The 20,196-nt window shown below is 37.1% G+C and overlaps 1 protein-coding gene across 1 annotated transcript in view; it reads left to right on the forward strand.

Moving 5' to 3' along the window:
• LOC150094662 (NPC intracellular cholesterol transporter 1-like) overlaps positions 1-20,196 on the forward strand; it is a 559,930-nt gene that overhangs the window by 344,579 nt on the left and 195,155 nt on the right. The window contains exon 17 of the mRNA XM_090411614.1: positions 5,603-5,747. Coding sequence (XP_090267740.1) covers positions 5,603-5,747 — 145 coding nt within the window. The remainder of the gene's footprint in view (positions 1-5,602; positions 5,748-20,196) is intronic.

Below are 20,196 nucleotides of genomic sequence, written 5' to 3' on the forward strand. Positions count from 1 at the left end.
TGCTAACTTCCACCCTGTCGACACTAGTCTCCACGTTCTCGTACTCACTTTCCCAGAAAAAACAGTCAATCTAAATGCATGCATTCCTCTTTATTTATGTGCAATCTATATCTTCCATACAGATCCTTTTTATCCTCAAATGTACTCCAAATATCCACATATTTCAGACTTATTTTTCTACACATTCTCACTATTATTTCGTTCATTATCAGTGCATCTCTTCTCTGCTCTGCTTTATCATACTGAGCCAACACACTTACTATCCTTCCTCTTACACAGTTCCATTGCATATTCTGTAACCTTAATCTCAAATCTCTTGCTATACAAATCACCTCTCAGGTGAGCTGTACCACCCATCATTGTTATCTCTGTCACATTTTCACCTTGCTTGATTACTATTTCTACACACACTGTTGTTTCTGCAGATAAGGGCACATCTAACACTCTGCTCTGAACTCCATACATCACAACTGACCGCTCCATTCTTTCTTCTCATGTTGCCATTGCTGACCATTTATCTTCCTCTATCCCCCCCATTCTTAATTCCTTCCTCTTATCTCTCTATATCCCTTACTTCCACACACCTTTTTCTTGCACCTACTCTTATTCCTTGCATTAGCTAACATCTCTAGTCTCTTAATTTATTTATTCATCCACTCAACTCAGTCTTCATGCCTTCCATTTCCTTTTTTAGCAGTTCTGTTTATCTCTTCACACATTTTACTTTCATGTGACATTCACTCACACAATCACAGCTATCTGTCAAAACATCTCCTTCTGTCACACTATCTAAAGTCACACTCTTTCTACCCTCTAACACACAGTGGTTATGCAAGCACATCCTGACTACTCATGGGAGTGAGGAAGGGGTGGAACCCCTTTAACCTTGGTCAATATCATGACAGGACTGTGGAATACTTGCTGTGAGGATACACAGAGGGAATGTGGATTGAAAAATTTAGTTGATTGGTGGAAGAGAGAGAGAGGATAGAAATATCAGATATGTCAGATGTTGATTGGATTAGATGTTAATAATGCTATTCTTTGACTTTGCAAAAAGGCATTTGATAGATTACACAGTCCAACACAATTTTTGATGACTTTTATATGAGACTTGTTTTTTACTAATTTGGGTGCGCTGATTTCAAATATCAAACCCATTTTTCTCTATCATGCCAGGTTTTTCCTCTATGACATTTTCTTTTTGCTAATTTGCAAGTTTTTGATAGTTTTAAGAAGGCAGTACTATTTAGAGGATCAAAAAAATCGATTTTTTAATATTATTTTCTGAAAGTATGTACTTTTAAAAATCTGTTCCTAACTTTTTATCAAGAAATTCGAAAAATTCCCGAAGATATAGTCTATTATTCAAAGCGGTGCGCAGATCAGAATCGGAGCACTCACCGCTCTCGCTTGTTAATAAATGAATAAATGCGTAAGAACCTGCAATGGCACGTACTGACGCTTTGAATGCGAGAGAGGCCGATAATTAGATACATAACTACTTAACAATATTCATTAAAAATTAGAAGAATATTTATAAAAAAAATAACAATTTTACTTACACATGAGTTTCAGAGAATAAATTTTTGTTTGTAGCAATTTCTGCTGTGTGTTCTGTTTTGGCAATCCCTTTGAATACTCCAACAGTAGTCAGCCATCATGTGAGAATCCCATCTTCCTTGGTACCGATCTTCCATAGTTTTTAAGTCTTGATGAAATCTTTTGCCTTGTTCATCGCTTACAGCACCTAAATTCTTGGGAAATCTATCAAGATGACTGTATAGGAAATGAAGCTTTATGTTCATGTTGCAACCTAGGCGCTGGAAATTTTCAAGCGTTGTTTCCACTAGATCTTTGTAATTGCATGCTTTTTTGCCAAGAAAATTATTCGCAACCATCGTAAATGAAGTCCAGGCCTCTTTCTCAATTTCGTTCATAGAGTTGATGAAATTTGGGTCTCTCTTTAAAGTTCTAATTTGCGGTCTATCAAATACACCGGCTTTAATTTTTTCATAACTAAGTCGTGGAAATATTTCACATATGTATTGGAAACAGTCACCTTGTAAATCTAAAGCTTTAACATACTGCTTCATAAGACCTAGTTTGATGTGTAAAGGTGGAAAAATGATTTTTTCTCTGTCGATTAAAGGTTGATTTATAACATTCTGTTCTCCAATATTTAAGGATATTCTAAGAGGCCAATGTTTCTGACTCCAGTGTTGGTTTCTAGCTCGACTATCCCAGAAGCATAGAAAACACGGAAACTTTGTATATCCTCTTTGAAAACCAAGTAAAAAGTTCACCATTTTAAGATCCACACAAATGATCCAGTTATGGTGTATATTTTAATAACTTCAGAACCTTTTTACTGTCCTCATATGTTTCCTTTAAGTGGACTGAATAGCCAATAGGAATTGAGCCATGTACATTCCCATTGTGTAGTAAGACACACTTGAGACTTCTGCTTGAACTGTCAATAAATAAACGCCACTCATTTGGATGATGTTGTACAACACTCATTTCAGTTAGTAAACCTAACACATTGTTACAGTAAACAAACCCACACTCGTGTTTAAAATATTGTACAAGATTACTTTCCCTGCTACGATAAAAAGTTATCTTCGTATCTTGCTCCAGTAAGTTTTTTTCATTTAATCTTGAAGCTAACAATTCCGATGATTCCTTTGATAGGCCCAAATCTCTTACTAAGTCATTCAATTCCGCTTGAGTAAAACGTTGTGGTCCAGAACTAGAAATTCAATTTTCATTGTCTAAATCAACATCCGGGTCTTGCTCCTCAAGAACATCTGGCATATCCCGATCATGCTCATTCTCAAGTAAAAGAAGTCCTTTATAAATTGGCATGGCTATTTCATTGGAATGAGCAACTGGCCGAATTGCTGAGTCAAGATTTGGATACACAATTTTTTTCTTATTTTTCTTATTATAACCAGAAGTCTGAACTAAACAAAAATAGCAATCATCTACGTGATTTTTCAGTTCACACCAAATCATTGGAATGCCAAAAGCTAATTTTTGGCATTTTCCCTTGCTCCACTGTCGTAAATTTTCTACACATGACTTACACACTTTATTTGGAGCCCATGAATTGTTCTGATCTGCAAGTTTTATGTCAAAGTATGCAAAGTACACTTTCTTAATGAAATCAGTGATATTTGTCCTTTGACTGGAAACAGTAAAGCTGCCACAAATGTAGCAGAAGGAATCTACACTATTGACACATTTTCGAGTAGTAGACATGATGTATTTTCTTCACTGCTGACTAACATGCAATTAACAAGACAAAAAAAAACCAGAGACTTTATTGAAACATTATAAGCGCTCATCATACTTTCACGATAGATTAACGATTGACTGATTTCGATCGTTCTTTGTCTGCTGTGATGCATATAGCATTCATTTGTTTTAGGCAGTTGTCATCGCCTACTTTTCATCACCTAAATGTATTAGGTCAGTTATCGGCCTCTCTCGCATTCAAAGCGCTGGTACGTGCCATTGCAGGTTCTTACGCATTTATTCGTTTACTAACAAGCAAGAGCGGTGAGCACTCCGATTCTGATCTGCGCACTACTTTGAATAATAGGCTATATCTTCGGGATTTTTTTGAATTTCTTGATAAAAAGTTAGGAACAGATTTTTAAAAGTAAATACTTTCAGAAAATAATATTAAAAAATCGATTTTTTTGATCCTCTAAATAGTACTGCCTCCTTAAAACTATCAAAAACTTACAAATTAGCAAAAAGAAAATGCCATAGATGAAAAACCTGACATGATAGAGAAAAATGGGTTTGATATTTGAAATCAGCGCACCCAAATTAGTAAAAAACAAGTGTCAGATCATAATCAGCAGAAAAATTTTTTTTTTTGTTGGCCAGTGTTACCACTTGCACGCCAACCTATTATGTGGTAATCTATAAAAATGATTAGTTGGTGTGCATGTTGCTTAGGATGGGAATAGATAATAGATTTGTTAAATGGATTGAAGAGAGGATCTGAATAATACTAAGTTATGTATGAAAGGGCAGTGTCTCAGGAAAGAAAGGTAACCATTGGTGTCCCCCAGTGATCTGTTCAGTTATTTAACTGATTTGTTGTTAACAATCTTTCATGTGGATTAAGTGGAGATCTTCAGGGATCTTCATTTGTTTGCCAATAATGCAAAGTTGAATAAAATTGTAAGAAGTGCTGCTGATGTTAATTCTTTTTCAGGAAGATTTGAATAGACTTTTTGCTTGGAATTGTGCTTCAGAGTGCAGATGAGATTTGAGATCTGGGGCTAATGGTTGACAGTGGACTGAAGTTTAGAGGACACATTACAAGTACTGCATAGACACACATTGGTTTGACAAGTAGGGATAAGGAGGTGACTGTGCCACTGCATAAAGCATTGATAAAACCACACTGGGATTATTATGTTCAGATTAGTCACCCACTTCACATGCAGAATCATTATAAAAGCTTCAGTGATTAGTGCCCAAGGTAATATTAGGATTCTGGAATGTTGGAGAGAGGTTAAAGGAATGTAAATTGCCTTACATTCCCTTAATCAAACATTCCTTTATATTGTAAAGGAATGCTTGGTGGATAAACAGAAAAGTGGAGACATTTTAGTTAATGATGGGATTTTATATGATTAATACAGAGAGAGTGAAAAAAGGGTGAGATTTATAAAAAGAGTAGAAGGTGAGCGTAGAGGCTATTGCTGGAAGTTGTTTAAGGGTGTGATGAAGAATGTGAGGAGCAGATTGTTTACATGGAGAATTGTGGGTGACTGGAACACATTACCAGAATGCATTGTGAATGTTGGAAGTGTTAATGATTTTAAGGTTCAGTATGATAAATATGGTGGAGGGAGCGTCCCACGATGTCTGCTAACAACATGGAAATTTATATGATAATAATAAGTTACTAAGTAAGTTTTATAGGATAAATGCCTAAACAGTTTTTCAGTACAAGGCAGGAGGGGAAGAGAACAAGGGATTTATAACTAGATTTTTTGGTTGGAGAGTGATGAATGAATGGAATGGGTTAGCAGAAAGAGTTATGAGTGTATTACCAATGAATGAATTTGAAAGTTAAAAGGTATGATAGGCAATGTGGGAATAAAGTTTTGTGTGGGGCCTTCCATGATGAGTCCAAGGATTTGATTGACACCTCTAGATAACAAATATTATTATAATAAATAATAATAATATTTTCGAACTTCTTCGCATATGCACAAATCCATTGATAACCACACTGCACATTTCTGATCCAATTCAGAAACTGAATTACGACAGGGATATTTGAAATAATGTGACTAGAAAAAGAAACAGAATCTGGAATTTTCTTTTCCTGTTTGCTTTATCACTCTCTTCTTGTATATATTTCTTGTTGTTAATTGTTCATGTGGATAAACATTTGTGGCTATATAATTTATAATATTATGTATAATATTATATTTTACTATTCTGATGATATATAATCACAATAATTTTTCTTAATTTATTTATTTTGTACTGCATTTTAGTTATTTTAAAAATGCATATATTAAAATTAATTTTTTCTTAGTTTTATTTGTTTACATTTATTTTACAGGATTCTTATTTGAAGACATATTTTCAATATTTGAACAGGTTTCTTAATGTAGGACCTCCTCTTTATTTCATCATAACAGATGGTTATAACTACAGTAATCCAAGGTTGCAAAGACGAATTTGTGCTTCTCGTGTTGAATGTGATAGTGATTCTTTAATGTTTCACCTTAGATATGCCGCAGAAATGAAAAATAGGTGGTTTTTTTTCCTAATTAAAATGAATAAATAATGTAATATTAGGCTTACTATAATAGTTCTATTTTTATGCATACATTTACTTGAATGAAGGCATCTTGAACGAAGCAGCCTCATCTTGAACAATGCATCATTCAAGATGCCTATCTGTCACTTGCCTAGATGAAGTTGAATTGTTCAGGATATTAAAAATCTTGATTCCAGTACATGAGATTAGATGAGATATCTGTTGTATATTATGCGAATGGATAAGACAGTTGTCAGTGCTTCTCCAACCAGGTTGTTTTAATTTAAGTCTCAGTATTTGTATAGTCTCAGGAGAGCAGAAGGAGCAAATCATTTTTCTTATTATTAACATCAGCCTCCATGGAGTCATAAGGATTCATCACAGGAGGTATACACTCATGCAAAAAGATCATCAAATGTACCTTAAACCCACTCCAATTTCTGCATTCACTGCACTTTCAAACAATGCATTCCTCTTACCAGCCACTTTCCATGGAAAGGAGAAGCTCACCTTGCTTATTGCACCCTTCTCTCTGAAAAATTTCCTTCAATTAATCTGATAACTTCCTTACTAACTTATATGTCTCAACTGTATCCCTTTTTCTTCTTCTCTCCCTGAGGCTCTACCATTCATTCACTCTCTCCTCATCTCAGATGTGGTAGTTAAGGTCATTAAAAATTGGTTAAAACCATGAATTGGTAGATAAGAATGCCATACTCTAATTGGGGAACAGAGAGTGTTGTGTTGCTTTAGTAATTTACTCATTTTCTGTAAGTAATTAGATTACTAAAGTCACCACTGAGTTTGATAAGAACTTGCATAATGATAATGCTGATCTTTAGGAAAGCTTTTGACAGAATATTGCATGGAAATTTTTAACATAAATTGGAGCATATGGAGATGGATACGAAACATGTGATGTGGATAAAAGGATGGCTGATAAATGGACATCAAAGAGGAGTATAGTGCATCACCACATAATAAAATTAACTGAGTTCATGAGTCGTTCATAACACAAAATTTCATAATGTGAATCATTATTTGTAATGATTCACATTATGAAATTTGATCTGCTCTAAATACAGAACAGGAAATAACTGAAATTTATATTACTACACCTTACATTATTAATATAGATGAAGATATCAAATCACTTCAGAGTTGCATAATGCAACTACATATAATATACAATAATAAGCAATTATATCTCAAAATCAAATACTAAATAATAAAGTAACATGTAAAAACCACAGTGAAATCTTTAATTAGTAAAAAGACAGATATTTTGTACTGAAAATAATAGTACATCTTCAGTGTCTGTAACAGTAATGGGAATGGAATACAGGCAAACATTTGGTGGATCACCTATTAAAATGCAATTGTTACCACATACTAGGAAATAATAGAAATAAAAAATTTAATCTATTAAGATAAATGGTTTTTTACATAAGATAAAAGTCTTCCAGATCTTTGAGAGAGACATATAGTCATTTCTATTTAAATTCGGTCAGTGTAAAATAGTTTCACAACTTTCTTTGAATAAGCGTTCATATTTGAATCTGCATCTTTGGAGGAGAACTGCTTTATCCCACTGGACACTATGAGTAGAGTCAATACTGTGCTGCGCCAGACCAGACTTCAGAGGTTTGTTATAATCAATATAATATCGATGTTCTTTTATTCTTTTTTCCAAAGAACAGCCAGTTTGTCTGAAATAAGAGACATCACATTCGCAAGGTATTTGGTAAATGCCAGACAAAGATAGAGAAGACAGTTTATCCTTTGTAGAAGGTAATAAAGAAGAAATTTTGTTGATAGGAATATATGTTGAAATCAGTTGATACTTTTTCAGAATTCTACCCATTGGTTCTGAGATTCCTAGAATGTACGGAATAGGAACTCTGCTGACTGTTGAAGAAACTGTAGGTGTTGGAACATAAAAGTCGGGTATCTGTTGGATTTGATTGGAGTTGTAATCATTTGATTCCATTAACTTTTTAATGATAGAAAGTTCTTGTTGTAAGATTATTGGGGAAGAGCAAACTTTAAGTGCTCTATGAATTAGAGATTTAAGAATGCCAAATTTTTGAGACGTGGTGCGCAGACTTTTTGTGAATGTAAAGGTGGGTTTTCGAAAGACGCTTGTAGATAAGGTTATCTACAAGCATCTTTCGAAAACCCACTTTTACATTCACAAAAAGTCTGCGCACCAGAAGACGTTCTAGTAAGGAGGATGTCCAAAAATGGTAAAGTACCAGAGTTTTCTTTTTCCATAGTGAATTGGATGCGTGGGTGAAGGTTATTTATCCGTTGTAGAAAAGTGGAAAGTTCTTCAGTGTGTAGCGAAACAGCAAAAACATCATCGACGTAATGGTAACAAAGAGATGGTTGAGGATGAACGGATGAGAACATAGTATCTTCGAATTGTTTCAAATAGTAATTTGCCAAAGGTGGAGACAGGGAGCTACCCATGGCAGTACCTTCAATTTGTTTGTAGATTTTGTTTTTCCAACTGAAATAACCTGAGTGACATATTCGAATATCCTTGCGATATCTGGAGGGTAATCTTCATATAATGAATTGACTGTGTCTGTTAATGGGATATTGGTGAACAGAGAAATGATGTCAAAACTGACTAATATTTCAGAATCTGTAATTTTTATATCCTTGATTTTTTCAAGAAAATCTGTTGAGTTTTTTATATAGGATCTGGAATGACCAGTGAGAGCACTTAAGGAGCGTGATAATACTTTTGCAATCCGATAAGTTGGAGAGTCAATGCAATTTACGATAGGTCGTACAGGACAGCCTTCTTTACGGATTGTTGGGAGTCCATAAAGACGAGGATTTCTTCCAAAGTAGGTGCGTATTTTATCCACGTAGTTCGGATCCCAACTTATAACCTCATCAAGTAATTTATTTAGCTGTTTAATTTGCGAATTAGTAGGATTATTACGTGTGATCTCTTGTTAGGTCGTGGTGTCTTCTAATAGGCTGGATACTTTTGTCTCATAGTCAGTCTTATTCATAATTACAATAGCTTTTCCTTTATTGGCCTTAGAATTGGATATTGTATTATCTTTTCTTAAAGAAGCTAGACCTTTAATTTCAGCATTTGATAAATTGCATGGAGGTAATTTGCTTTTGAATAACGAAGTCGCAACTTCAAAACGTAGTTTGTTGGCATCTTCGCTAGGAAGTCCTGACAAATTGCGTTCTATATTATGTAAGAAATCAAGATAAGGAATGTGTTAAGGAATAACAGCAAAACTAAGGCCCTTTGCTAAAGTGCTGGTTTCAGCGGTGGCTAATGGGCAATCGGAAATGTTTACAATCCATTTATTTGTAGATGTACTGTCAGAAGTAAGGTTTTTCTTTTGCTTGTTATATAAAGAGTTGTATTTTTGCATAAGATTTTTAAGATTTCTCTCATAAGACGGGATACTTTATTATTTAATTACTATGCCACAGGTTCCACTAAAAATCAAATACTAAAACTATTAAATTTAGTAAGCAAAATCTTAGGTATTCATTGTTTAAAAGCAAAAAAAAAAAAAAAAGAAAGATGCAGAAATTCATGGAAAGGAAGACGTCATGCTATGATGAATTTACATGACTCATGATGCTGTGATTAGTGAGTCATTTGAGCTCTTCATAGTGAGGTTACATTTCATTCATTGAACGGAAAAGAACAGAGAATAATTGTTAGTTGAAATTTCATTGCATGAAATATTTATTATGCAGGCGAGTGTATCTGAGCAAAAACAAGAATGTGTATGAGCAGTGATGTACCACAGAAATATTCAGTTAGATCTGATGGGAACAAAGGTTTCATGATTACAAAATTTGGTTGATAGGCAGAAAAGACTGTATATCATAATAATATATAAGCCACTAAGGGAATTTTGAAGGCTAAAATCTGCTTCTTCTTCTTCTTCTTATTATTATTATTATTATCATTATCATCACAAAACTTCCATTAAGTGAACAGTCTCAACATGGGAGGCATCACTTAACAAGCAACATTTAGTGCATGGGAAGTGGTGAGGGATTGTTGAGAGCAGCAACATTAGATTTCATACCCAGAGTCAGGAGGATAAACCAAGTGGAGATTAAATGGATGAGTAGCAATATAAAGCAGGAGCTGCAAAAATAAATAAATAAATAAATAAATAAAATAATAATAATCTGGAGGGAATATTAGGAAAGCAGTGATGAGCATGCACATGAGAAGTATAAAGCAAGAGGGGTGAATATTATAGTAAGGAAAGCTAAATTTTGGGTTTGAATCTCACTGTGGGCATGGATGTTTGCAATTGTCTGCAAAAGTACTGGTCATGGTGGGTGATAGATGGCGTTCGTGTAGATGATGATGATAGTAGTTGCGGTTGGTTGTAGTTGGTGGAGACAGAGGGTTATGGAGTAGGTGCCCTCCCTCGATGAGTCTTTGGACTCTGGAGGCGTGACGTAATAATAATAATAAATCAGATTGTGAGAGAAAAATAGCTAAGCAAGCCAATGGAAGCCTTAAAAAGTTTTTTTTTTTTTTTTGATTGTATACCTAATATGAGGAAGAATAAGTATGGGAGGATTACTTTAATAATTAATAATAATAATAATAATTGCTGATGGCATGAAAGCTACAGAAGTTGAAGAAATATTGCAAAGAATGCTGTTTTGCAGTTGATTCAGTTAAGAATCTAACAGAGACTGACATGAAAATTGATGCACAGGGATACTTTATAATTTTTATAAAAATTATAAAGTATCCCCATTTAAGGCCTTGTGAAGCATCACCAAGTAATCTAAATGCTGTGAAACTTTTCAGGAATACATTGTGCATCATGTGGAAGGATGTCCAAGATAAAAAAGTAGTTCCAAAATTCATTACTAGGGGGGGGATTGTAAACATTAAATGCATAGAACTTGTATATCATGTGAAAGTTTAAAAAGATGGACACAGGATTTTTCCTTATATTTTGGCTGTTAATACCACCACAGTGATGCACTAACCTTTCCCCAATGTGCTTTGCTCATGAAGTTGTATTACCTAAACAATTGCAATGCTGTTGCTGCACTCTGCGAATTTCATTGCCCGAACAAATGCCAACAAGATCCACTATCTTCAAGTGCTCTGCGATGAATGATTGACGAAACAGGATCATTGGGAGTTAGACCTGGCAAATATTGCAAACCTGTCAGTTTCACAAGTGAACGAAGTTGATACTGTCATTGTGGAACAGGCCATGAATAACAACATTGGTTCCTGCGGTGCACTTGCTGTATCAAGATACATCGATATGTCTTACACAATTGTCAGGAAAATTCTATGGAAGATTCTGCATTTCTACCCATTCAAGATAACCCTGACACAGGAGTTGTGCCCACAGGACTTTGAAAGTTGACTGATATTCACCTTAACATTCCTTAATGGAGTGGAGCTAGATGCTACATGGCCATAGATGATTTTGTGGGGAGATAAGGCTCACTTTCACCTGAATGATGGAGCTGTGAATACCTACAATTGCCTGGTATGGACTATGCAAAAGCCACATGCAATCCAACAAATTCCTTTGAATTCACCCAAAGTGACTGTATGGTGCTAGATTACAGCTTCATTTATCATTGGACTATTCTTCTTTGAGGACAGTGGCAGTGCCTGTGTATGGATTCAGTCATTTTCATGCAGGATGGGACCCCTCCATACATCGATCAATCTGTACAGGAAGTTCTTCAAGAATATTTCACAGAAGCCAGTGTGAACAGATGTGTGTTTCCCACTGCATAACAGCCTCGTTCACCTGATCTGACCATCCTGTGACTTCTGGCTCTATGTATTTCTCAAATACAGGATTCATTGGGATCATCTTGATAACTTGCTAGTGCTGAAAGACAGCAATAATGCAGCATGTGTGCAACATCAGTCCTGACCAGCTGCATTCTGCCTTTGAGCACACCGTGCAAAGGATGCAGTTTGTGGTATGCTGGAAAGGGCAACACATTGAACAGTACAGCCTGTGAATACTTAAATGGAAGTGAAAAAAGTGTTATTTATGCTTTTGTTGCTTTTCTCCTTATAAACACACAGAAAAAGTATTACAACTACATTCGGTACAACAGACAGTGCCCCTGGTGGTGAATTTTTGAACCAATTTTTTTTCTGGGATATCGCTTCTGCATGATGCACAATATATTCCTGCAAAGGTTGGATCACTGGGTGGTGCTCCACAAGGCCTTAAACAGAAATACTTTAATTATAATCACCCTATAGATGAACTGAAGATGCTTAGCATATTGAAAAATATCAGTGTGATTACAGCAGTGTAACTGGATAGTATATTAACCCATTGATATGAGAACGTGCAAGCGAGCTAGCAGTGCATCTGACAAATTGTTTAATTTACGCCTCAGCACTGGAAAGAGGGGGTGGCTACAAGACAGAATGTAGCAACGTATAAAGCAGTTAGTATCTCAGGACTGTTAAGATATTGGAAAGGTTAGTTAAAGGTAGCATTCAGGGATTGGTAGATAGGGAAATGATGCTGTATGGGTGGGCAGCACTGCTTTATAAAAGGTAGGTTCTACCTTAGTGACAGCAGAATTAAATAAGGGAAATGTCTATACCATGATACTGCTGGCTTTGCAAAGTATTTGATAGAATACTGTACGGAAAACTGTTACATAAGTTGGAGCAAATGGAAATAGATATGAAGCTAGTGGCATGGATTGGGATAGCAGACTAACAGACATCAGAGAGTAGTATATGGTGGAGTGGAATCTAAGAGCAAGAGGGTGACAGGAAGTGCTGAAAGGCTCTGCATTAGACCCACAACTGTTTAATTTGTATATTAATGATATAGGGGATGATTTAAGTGTGGACTTTCAGTTGTTTAGTGATGATACAAAACTTGGGAGGGCAATAGTTTATAAAGGTGATGTAGACATGCTACAGGATGATTTAAATAAATTGGCAGTGTGAGTAAAGGATAATGGTTATCAATTTAATGTCCAAATATAAACTTATTCACTTCAAGATGAAATTATTACATAATGTGTATTGCATATATGGCACTGGATTGCAGTAGACTGCAATTCATTACCACAGATGAGACTATGATATGTGTGTGTGTGTGATGATGGAGAGAGAACACATTGCAAAAGTTGGCAGAATAGCTCAGAGGATTACTTAGATATTGAAGAACACATTGACATGTAGAAACAGGGTGGTCATTATCCCTCTTCATAAGGTTATGATACAACTATATCTTAACCATGGTGCACAAATTTGGTTACCTCAGTTTCTTAGGGATCAGGAGATGGTAGAGAGAATCCAGAGACAAGTGACCAAGCTGGTAACTTGTCTACGGAATGCTCCCTATTAGGATAGATTGAAAGTGTGTGTGAATCACAAAGTTTAGCTGCAAAAGAGGAGACACTACATAAGGAGTAGAGAGAGAGAAAGAGAACTGCAGGTCACCCTTAAAAATTGTACAAAAGTGTAGCAAATGAGAGTGCACAAACTTGATTTTTAGCTTGGAGAGTGAATGGCTGGAATGCTTTGCTGAAGTACATCGTGAATGCCATGGTAGTGAATGAGTTTAAGGAATGGTATAAATATTATGTGTGAAGAATCATTAATGTGAGTCTCCCAGGATTAGTCTTCGGACTACACAGAGATAATAATATCACAAGTGAAAAACATTATAAACATTCCTGCTGTGCATTCCACTCATTCTTCATGTGAAAATCTGCTCCTTTCTCTCCTCTTCACACCTTTACACATTTTTCCAGGATGGTCAGTCTCTTATTCTTTAAATTAATCTCGTAAAATTCTCTTACTTAAACATCACTGTCACATCTCTTCTTTTTCCTTGTATTCCACCAAACTCTGCATTTTACATTCCTTCAATCTCTCACCATTGGAAGACTATCAGCATTTTAGAGCATTGATATTGCTTAAGTCACTTATCTCTTGAACTTTCCTTGGTCTGTTTCACATCACACTGGAATTTTGTGACTAAATTTGAGCTCAGTAGTCCCTGCGTGATCTGACTAATGTTAGTTAAACAACAACCTAATGCTTTATACAAAAAATTATACAACAACCTGTTTATCTTAGCACTGCACTGTCTAGCCTTTACAATATTTGCTGTTTATTCTCTTACTAACTTCAGATCACTCTTCCCCTCCCCCCCCCCCTCCCTCCAAAGATTTGAAATCTCATCCACCACCTGAAATACAGTTCCACTGATACACATAATCTTCATCAAATCCTGATACACACACATACACACACACACACACACACACACACACACACACACACACACACACCATAAAATCAGGAATTGTTTTCCTTCTAATCATTTTGTTATCTGTCAGGACTCCGGTATCATCAGATCCTATATTTCAGTCTTCTAAGGCACTTTTTATGTTATCAGTCTATCTAGATCTTGGTCTCTGGGTCTTTTTTCTGCTCTCCTGGTAATTGCTAAGTCTTTGTTGCCAAGACAAAGACTTAGCAAACCTTTCCTCTCCTATTCTGTTTAAGTGACTATATCACCTTAGATTGACTCTGCTCACACATTTCTGAGCTAATGTCAAGTTCCCTCCTAATAACTTCATTTCTAATATTGTCCTGCCATTGGTACAATCTCTTCACTTCTCTCATTTTTCTTAGACCTCTCACATCTGGGGACTCCAGTCTTGGATCAAGTGTTTTATTTCTAACACAGCTGTCAGATCAATAAGTTAAAATTGATTTCACCACTGTTCTTTTATACAACTAGTTTAGTGTTTTGACCAGTTTCCTTTTTCCATATAAATTTATTCAACTTGCTCCCACCATACCAGTTTAAGGTATCTCAGGATAAGTCAAACATGGTTGGTACTCATCCAGCCATGTTTGACTTATTCCAACAATTTTTGGGTTAATAAATTTAATCAGTGAACTGTTTTGTCTCCCTTATTTCTGAAGCTCCTGGCATTTATAATGACAGCAGTTTACTTTTAGGTCTTTAAGCAGTCCTCCCCATGCTACCTACGCACCTGTCCATGACCAAATAACCTTTATCACCTCTTATCCTGTATATCTCCTCAGACTCAACTATTACCCTTACATCTGAGGCCATCCCATTCTTGTGATGATCATCCCATTCATATATTCACTATTGCCTCCAACATCCACTCTCCTTATGCCGTGTCACTCTGCCCATGCTGACCCTCCCCTATTTCCCCTACCATCTTGCATTCCCATTCTCTCACCTTTATGTCTCACGCTACTACTTTCTCCACTATACAGCATTATGGATCAATTGAAAAAATAAGTGATAATAAATGAGTTGGCCATGTTGCTTTTAGTAATTAGAGGTGGCTAGACAGGTGCATGCTCCAGTAAGGAGAGATGATATGAAGTGGGATCAGGAAGAACAACAGTGCCTAGGGGTTATGTCAAGATCATTGAAATCAGCTGTGTCAAACTGCATTCTTACAGTTAGGCTAATCAGCAAATCTTTATGCTAAGCATATATTATTATTATTATTACACCCTCCATGAAATTGGCAGACTCATCATGAGAGAGTCATTCAACTGACAACATATTTATCACATCAAATCTTAAAATCTTGATACTCCTTGCATTAACGACACATATTCTGGTAATGCATTTCATGCACTGACATTTCTCCATTTAAAAAATCTACTCATCACACCTCTTTTCACCACACTCTTGCATAACTTCCAGGGATGTCCTCTCACCTTCTACTCTTTTTATAATCTCACCTGGATTAATCTGATAAAATCTCTCAATTAATGTGTCTATCATATCATCTGTTTCCTCCTATCCACGAAACTATACACCTCCGAATCAAAAACTTAGAATAATAAAGAAGATTTGCAATTTTAATTTATTGCATAGAAAATAATTATTACCAAATATGAATTAGCATAATCTAAATCTATACTTTGTAGATTACATAACCATGTAAACACATAAAAATGTAATATAAATTATAAGAAAACTGTTATTTGAAAACATTCACAAAATTAGAATAATAATTTTTAACGAGGTTCAAATATTAGAACATTTCAAATTTTTCCAATTTGAGGAGAGCATAGAAATAGCATATATTTCAGTACCTGCAGCACGGACTTGCGTGTGAGGAATCGTATGCATGTGAATTTCAGTTAATCATTTGCTTAGCATGGGTTGATTAAGTCTGATATTAATATCTTAATATCAGAAGCTATTAAGTTTTATTATTATTATTATTATTATTATTATTATTATTATTATTATTCAGGCCTCCAAGGAGTCAAAAGACTCATCGAGGGAGGTCCTTTCTAAGACATAAAGTCTGTCAAGACTCATCGAGGGGAAGTCCCCCCCCTGAGAAACACAAAGTTTATCATACCACTCCTTAAACCCACTGACCGTTCTCGCTCCCACCACTCCATCAGGCAATGCATTCCACGGCTCAACCACCCTCCACACAAAGAAACCACTCCTTACCCTCTTGCTCACAGTTTCCTTTCGTAACTTCCAGGGATGGCCTCTTGTCATCACTCCTTCCCGCTGATCAACCAAGCGAAAGAACTCCCCAGTGTCAACCCTGTAACCACCTCTCAACAGTTTAAAAGTCTCAATCATATCACCTCTCCTTCTTCTATCCACCAAACTCTGCAGTCCACATTCTCTCAGCCGATCCTCATAACTATCCTTGTACAGTCCTGAAACCATCTTTGTCATCCGTCTTTGTATCCTTTCCACAGTTAATTTATCCCCTTCAAATCCTGGGGACCAAATCTGAGAACAATAGTCCAAGTGTGGTCTGATCAGAGACTTATACAACGGAATGATAACCCTCTTATCTCTGCAGGTCAGTGTCCTTCTCATAATAGCAGCAATCCTCTGTGTTACCTTCACCACCTTTGCAATATGTCCCCTAAACTTCAGGTTTCTATCAATCATCAACCCCAGATCTCTTGTCTCCCCTACTTCCTCCAGTATAACTCCTCCCATAGAGTATGCAGCATCCCATCGATGTTTCCCAAACCTCAAGACCTTACATTTTGCTGCATTAAACTGACACCCCCATTCATTTGCCCATCTATCTAGCTTATTTAAATCCTCTTGCAGGGCTACCACATCTGCACTATTACTAATAATCCTTCCAAGCTTCGCATCATCCGCAAACAACTGAATATCCCCCTGCAATCCACTGGCTATGTCATTGATATAAAGGTTAAACAATATAGGTCCTAGTACTGAGCCCTGTGGGACCCCACTTGTAACCCTCTGCCTCCTGGAAACTGCTCCACCATACACAACTCTCTGATACCTATCAGACAGCCAATCCTGAATCCAGTTGACCAATCTGACATCCAGACCCATGTGCTGCAACTTAAATATCAGCTTATCATGTGGCACCCTGTCAAATGCCTTCGCCAAGTCTAAGAAAATTGCAGTATATGCCTTTCCCTCATCTAATGCTCTTGTAACTTTATTATAAAAGGCTAGCATATTGCTAAAACAAGAGCGTCCTTTCACAAATCCATGTTGATTCTCACAGATAACATTACCCTCATCTGCCCAATGCTGTACACGGTCCCTCACTACTTTCTCCAAGATCTTAACAACTACTGATGACACACAGACTGGCCTATAATTAGACACTTCCAGTCTGTTACCACCCTTATGCAATGGCACTATCTTACCTTCCTTCCATTCCCTGGGCACCTTTGCCAAAGCCAGACTTTCATTGAAAAGCCACGTTAAAGGTATTGTCAATTCCCTAGCACATTCTCTCAAAACTCGTGGCGAAATACCATCCAGTCCAACAGCTTTACTGACATCCAGAGTACTCAGTATCTGAAACACACTCTCTTCCTGTACCTCCAGACCTCGTACCAGTCCTATCCCTCTAGCATTAAAACTGACTCCTCTAGGATGAAATACTCCAATAAAGTGTTCATTGAACAATTCCACTATGTCCTCTGCATCAGTCACTCTATTCCCATTTTTATCCCACAATATCATTCTTCCACAGTCATTTCTCCTCCTACTGGCCACATAGCTAAAAAATTCCCTAGGATTTTCTTTGGATCTTAGGGCCAATCTCCTCTCATATTCCAGTTTCGCTTTCCTTACCACACGAGTCACTCTTCTGGCCTGTGTCTTATATTCCTCATGCATCTCTTCACCTGTCTCCTTATATCTCTTCCATAGCCTCTTTTTCGCATGCAATTCCTGTTTAATATTGTTTGTCATCCACTTTACTCCAAATTGCGCCCTCTTCTTCACTCGTGGTATACAACTTACCATTGCTGATAACAAATATTCTTTCACAATTTCCCACGCACTGGTGATATCCCGGCCTTCCAATTCCTCCCTCCATGAAACTTCCCGAAGTTGACGTCTAAGACTATTATAATCACCTGCCTTATAATTCCACATAAGTTCCCGTCTCTTTGATACTCCTGCATGTCTATTCATTTTTAAAGTCAAAACCATATGGTCACTCTCTCCAACTGGTGGGAGAGACGTCAACTCAGTTATTATCAACTCTTCTGATGCTATAACCAAATCCAAAATTTTTGAACCTCTTGTTCCCTCTGTTACATGTTGCCTAAGACATTTGTCCCTCAAGAATTCTAGAAATTCCATTCCCCTATTGTTACATGCATCTTCCTCTCTCCAATTTATACTACTGAAGTTAAAATCTCCCATAACAATCATTCTTCTTGCACTTGCCAAACTTAGCTGTCTAAACATCTCCTGGTCCCCATCCTCTGTGCTCCTGGGTCTGTAGCAACACCCCACTAAATATCCTGTCTTGCTTACCTCTAGCTCACACCATACGCTCTCAAAATCATTTGTCTCACTACCTTCCAAATTCTCCACTCTTAGAGGACATAGGTCATCACTTATCATAAGCAGCACCCCACCACCACGCTTTCCCCTCCTATCCTGGCGAAAAATGCTATAACCAGTGACTTCTATTCCTGTTTTTATATCCCCTTCTGTCAACCACGTCTCAGTGATCGCAATAATTTTTGGCCAGGCTGATGCTATCTGCGCCACCAATTCCTCTCCCTTATTCCGGATACTCCTGGCATTAGTATTCAGCATATAAATGCCATTGTTTCTATACCCAGCATTATCCCTTCTAGACTCCACTGGGCTCAGTCTTACCTGACATTGTCTCCCTTCTCCCAAGTATCCATTCCCACAAGAGGCCACCCCTGCTATCATCCTCCCTGGGACACACTGACTCGTTCAGAACAGCAATCTCTCCAGATGCCTACGTCCTTCCTCATTCAAATGCAAACGGTCTCTTGCAAACAACTCCTGTCTTTCCTCAAACGCACTCCAAGCATCCACATATACCAGTCCTCTCTTGTCACACATTCTCGCTATTATGCCATTCAATATCACCGCTCTTCTGCTCAGCTCATCATTATCATACCTAGGCAACACGCACACTATTTTTCCTCTCTCTGTCTTCTTCCGTACAGTCTCAAGCAAAAATCTCATATCTCTCGCTGCCCGACTTACATTACCACTCAAGTCATTCGTTCCTACCATCACAATCATCTCATCCACCCTTTCACTTCTCTTAATTGCCATAGCCACCCTTTCTATTGTTCCTCCTGGCAAACACTCCTCACGCATCCTATCCTGAACACCACGGATCATTGTGTCACCATACATTATACCTCTTACCATTCCATCGCTCCTATTGTTTCCATTCTCTCCTCTTCTTTCATTCCCATACCTCTCTCTTCTACTGTTTCCATTCTCTCCTCTTCTAGCACTCCCATACATCTCTCTCATTCCCTCTCTCCTACTGTTTCCATTTTCTCCACTTCTAGCACTTCCATATCCCTCTCTCATTCTGTCTCTCCTACTACTGTTTCCATCCGCTCGTCTTCTAGCATTCCCATACCTCTCTCTCATTCCATCTCTCCTACCGTTTCCATTCTCTCCTCTTCTAGCACTTCCATATCTCTCTCTCATTCCGTCTCTCCTACTGTTTCCATCCTCTCGTCTGCTAGCATTCCCATACCTCTCTCTCATTCACTCTCTTCTACTGTTTCCAATCTCTCCTCTTCTAGCACCCCCATACCTCTCACTCATACTCCTTAAATTCTCTCTCTCTCCTACTCTGATTCGCCTTGCATTCATCTCTTCCATTCTCCTAATCTTATCTTTCATACTTCTGCTCTCATTCACTAGACATTCCACCTCCTCTTTCAACTCATCTATCTCCCGCTGCAGGTCAGTCACTCTTAATCTAAATTCACTCTCCCAAACAAAACCATCTCCTAAACTTCCACAGTCACTTACACCTTCCACACTATCAACCATTATTTTCTCATTCTCTCCTATCAT

The sequence above is a fragment of the Typopeltis vanoorti genome, chromosome 21, assembly GCF_054136105.1.
Source record: "Typopeltis vanoorti isolate ZY-2024b chromosome 21, IOZ_Tvanoo_1.0, whole genome shotgun sequence".
NCBI classification, from domain to species: Eukaryota; Metazoa; Arthropoda; class Arachnida; order Uropygi; family Thelyphonidae; genus Typopeltis; species Typopeltis vanoorti.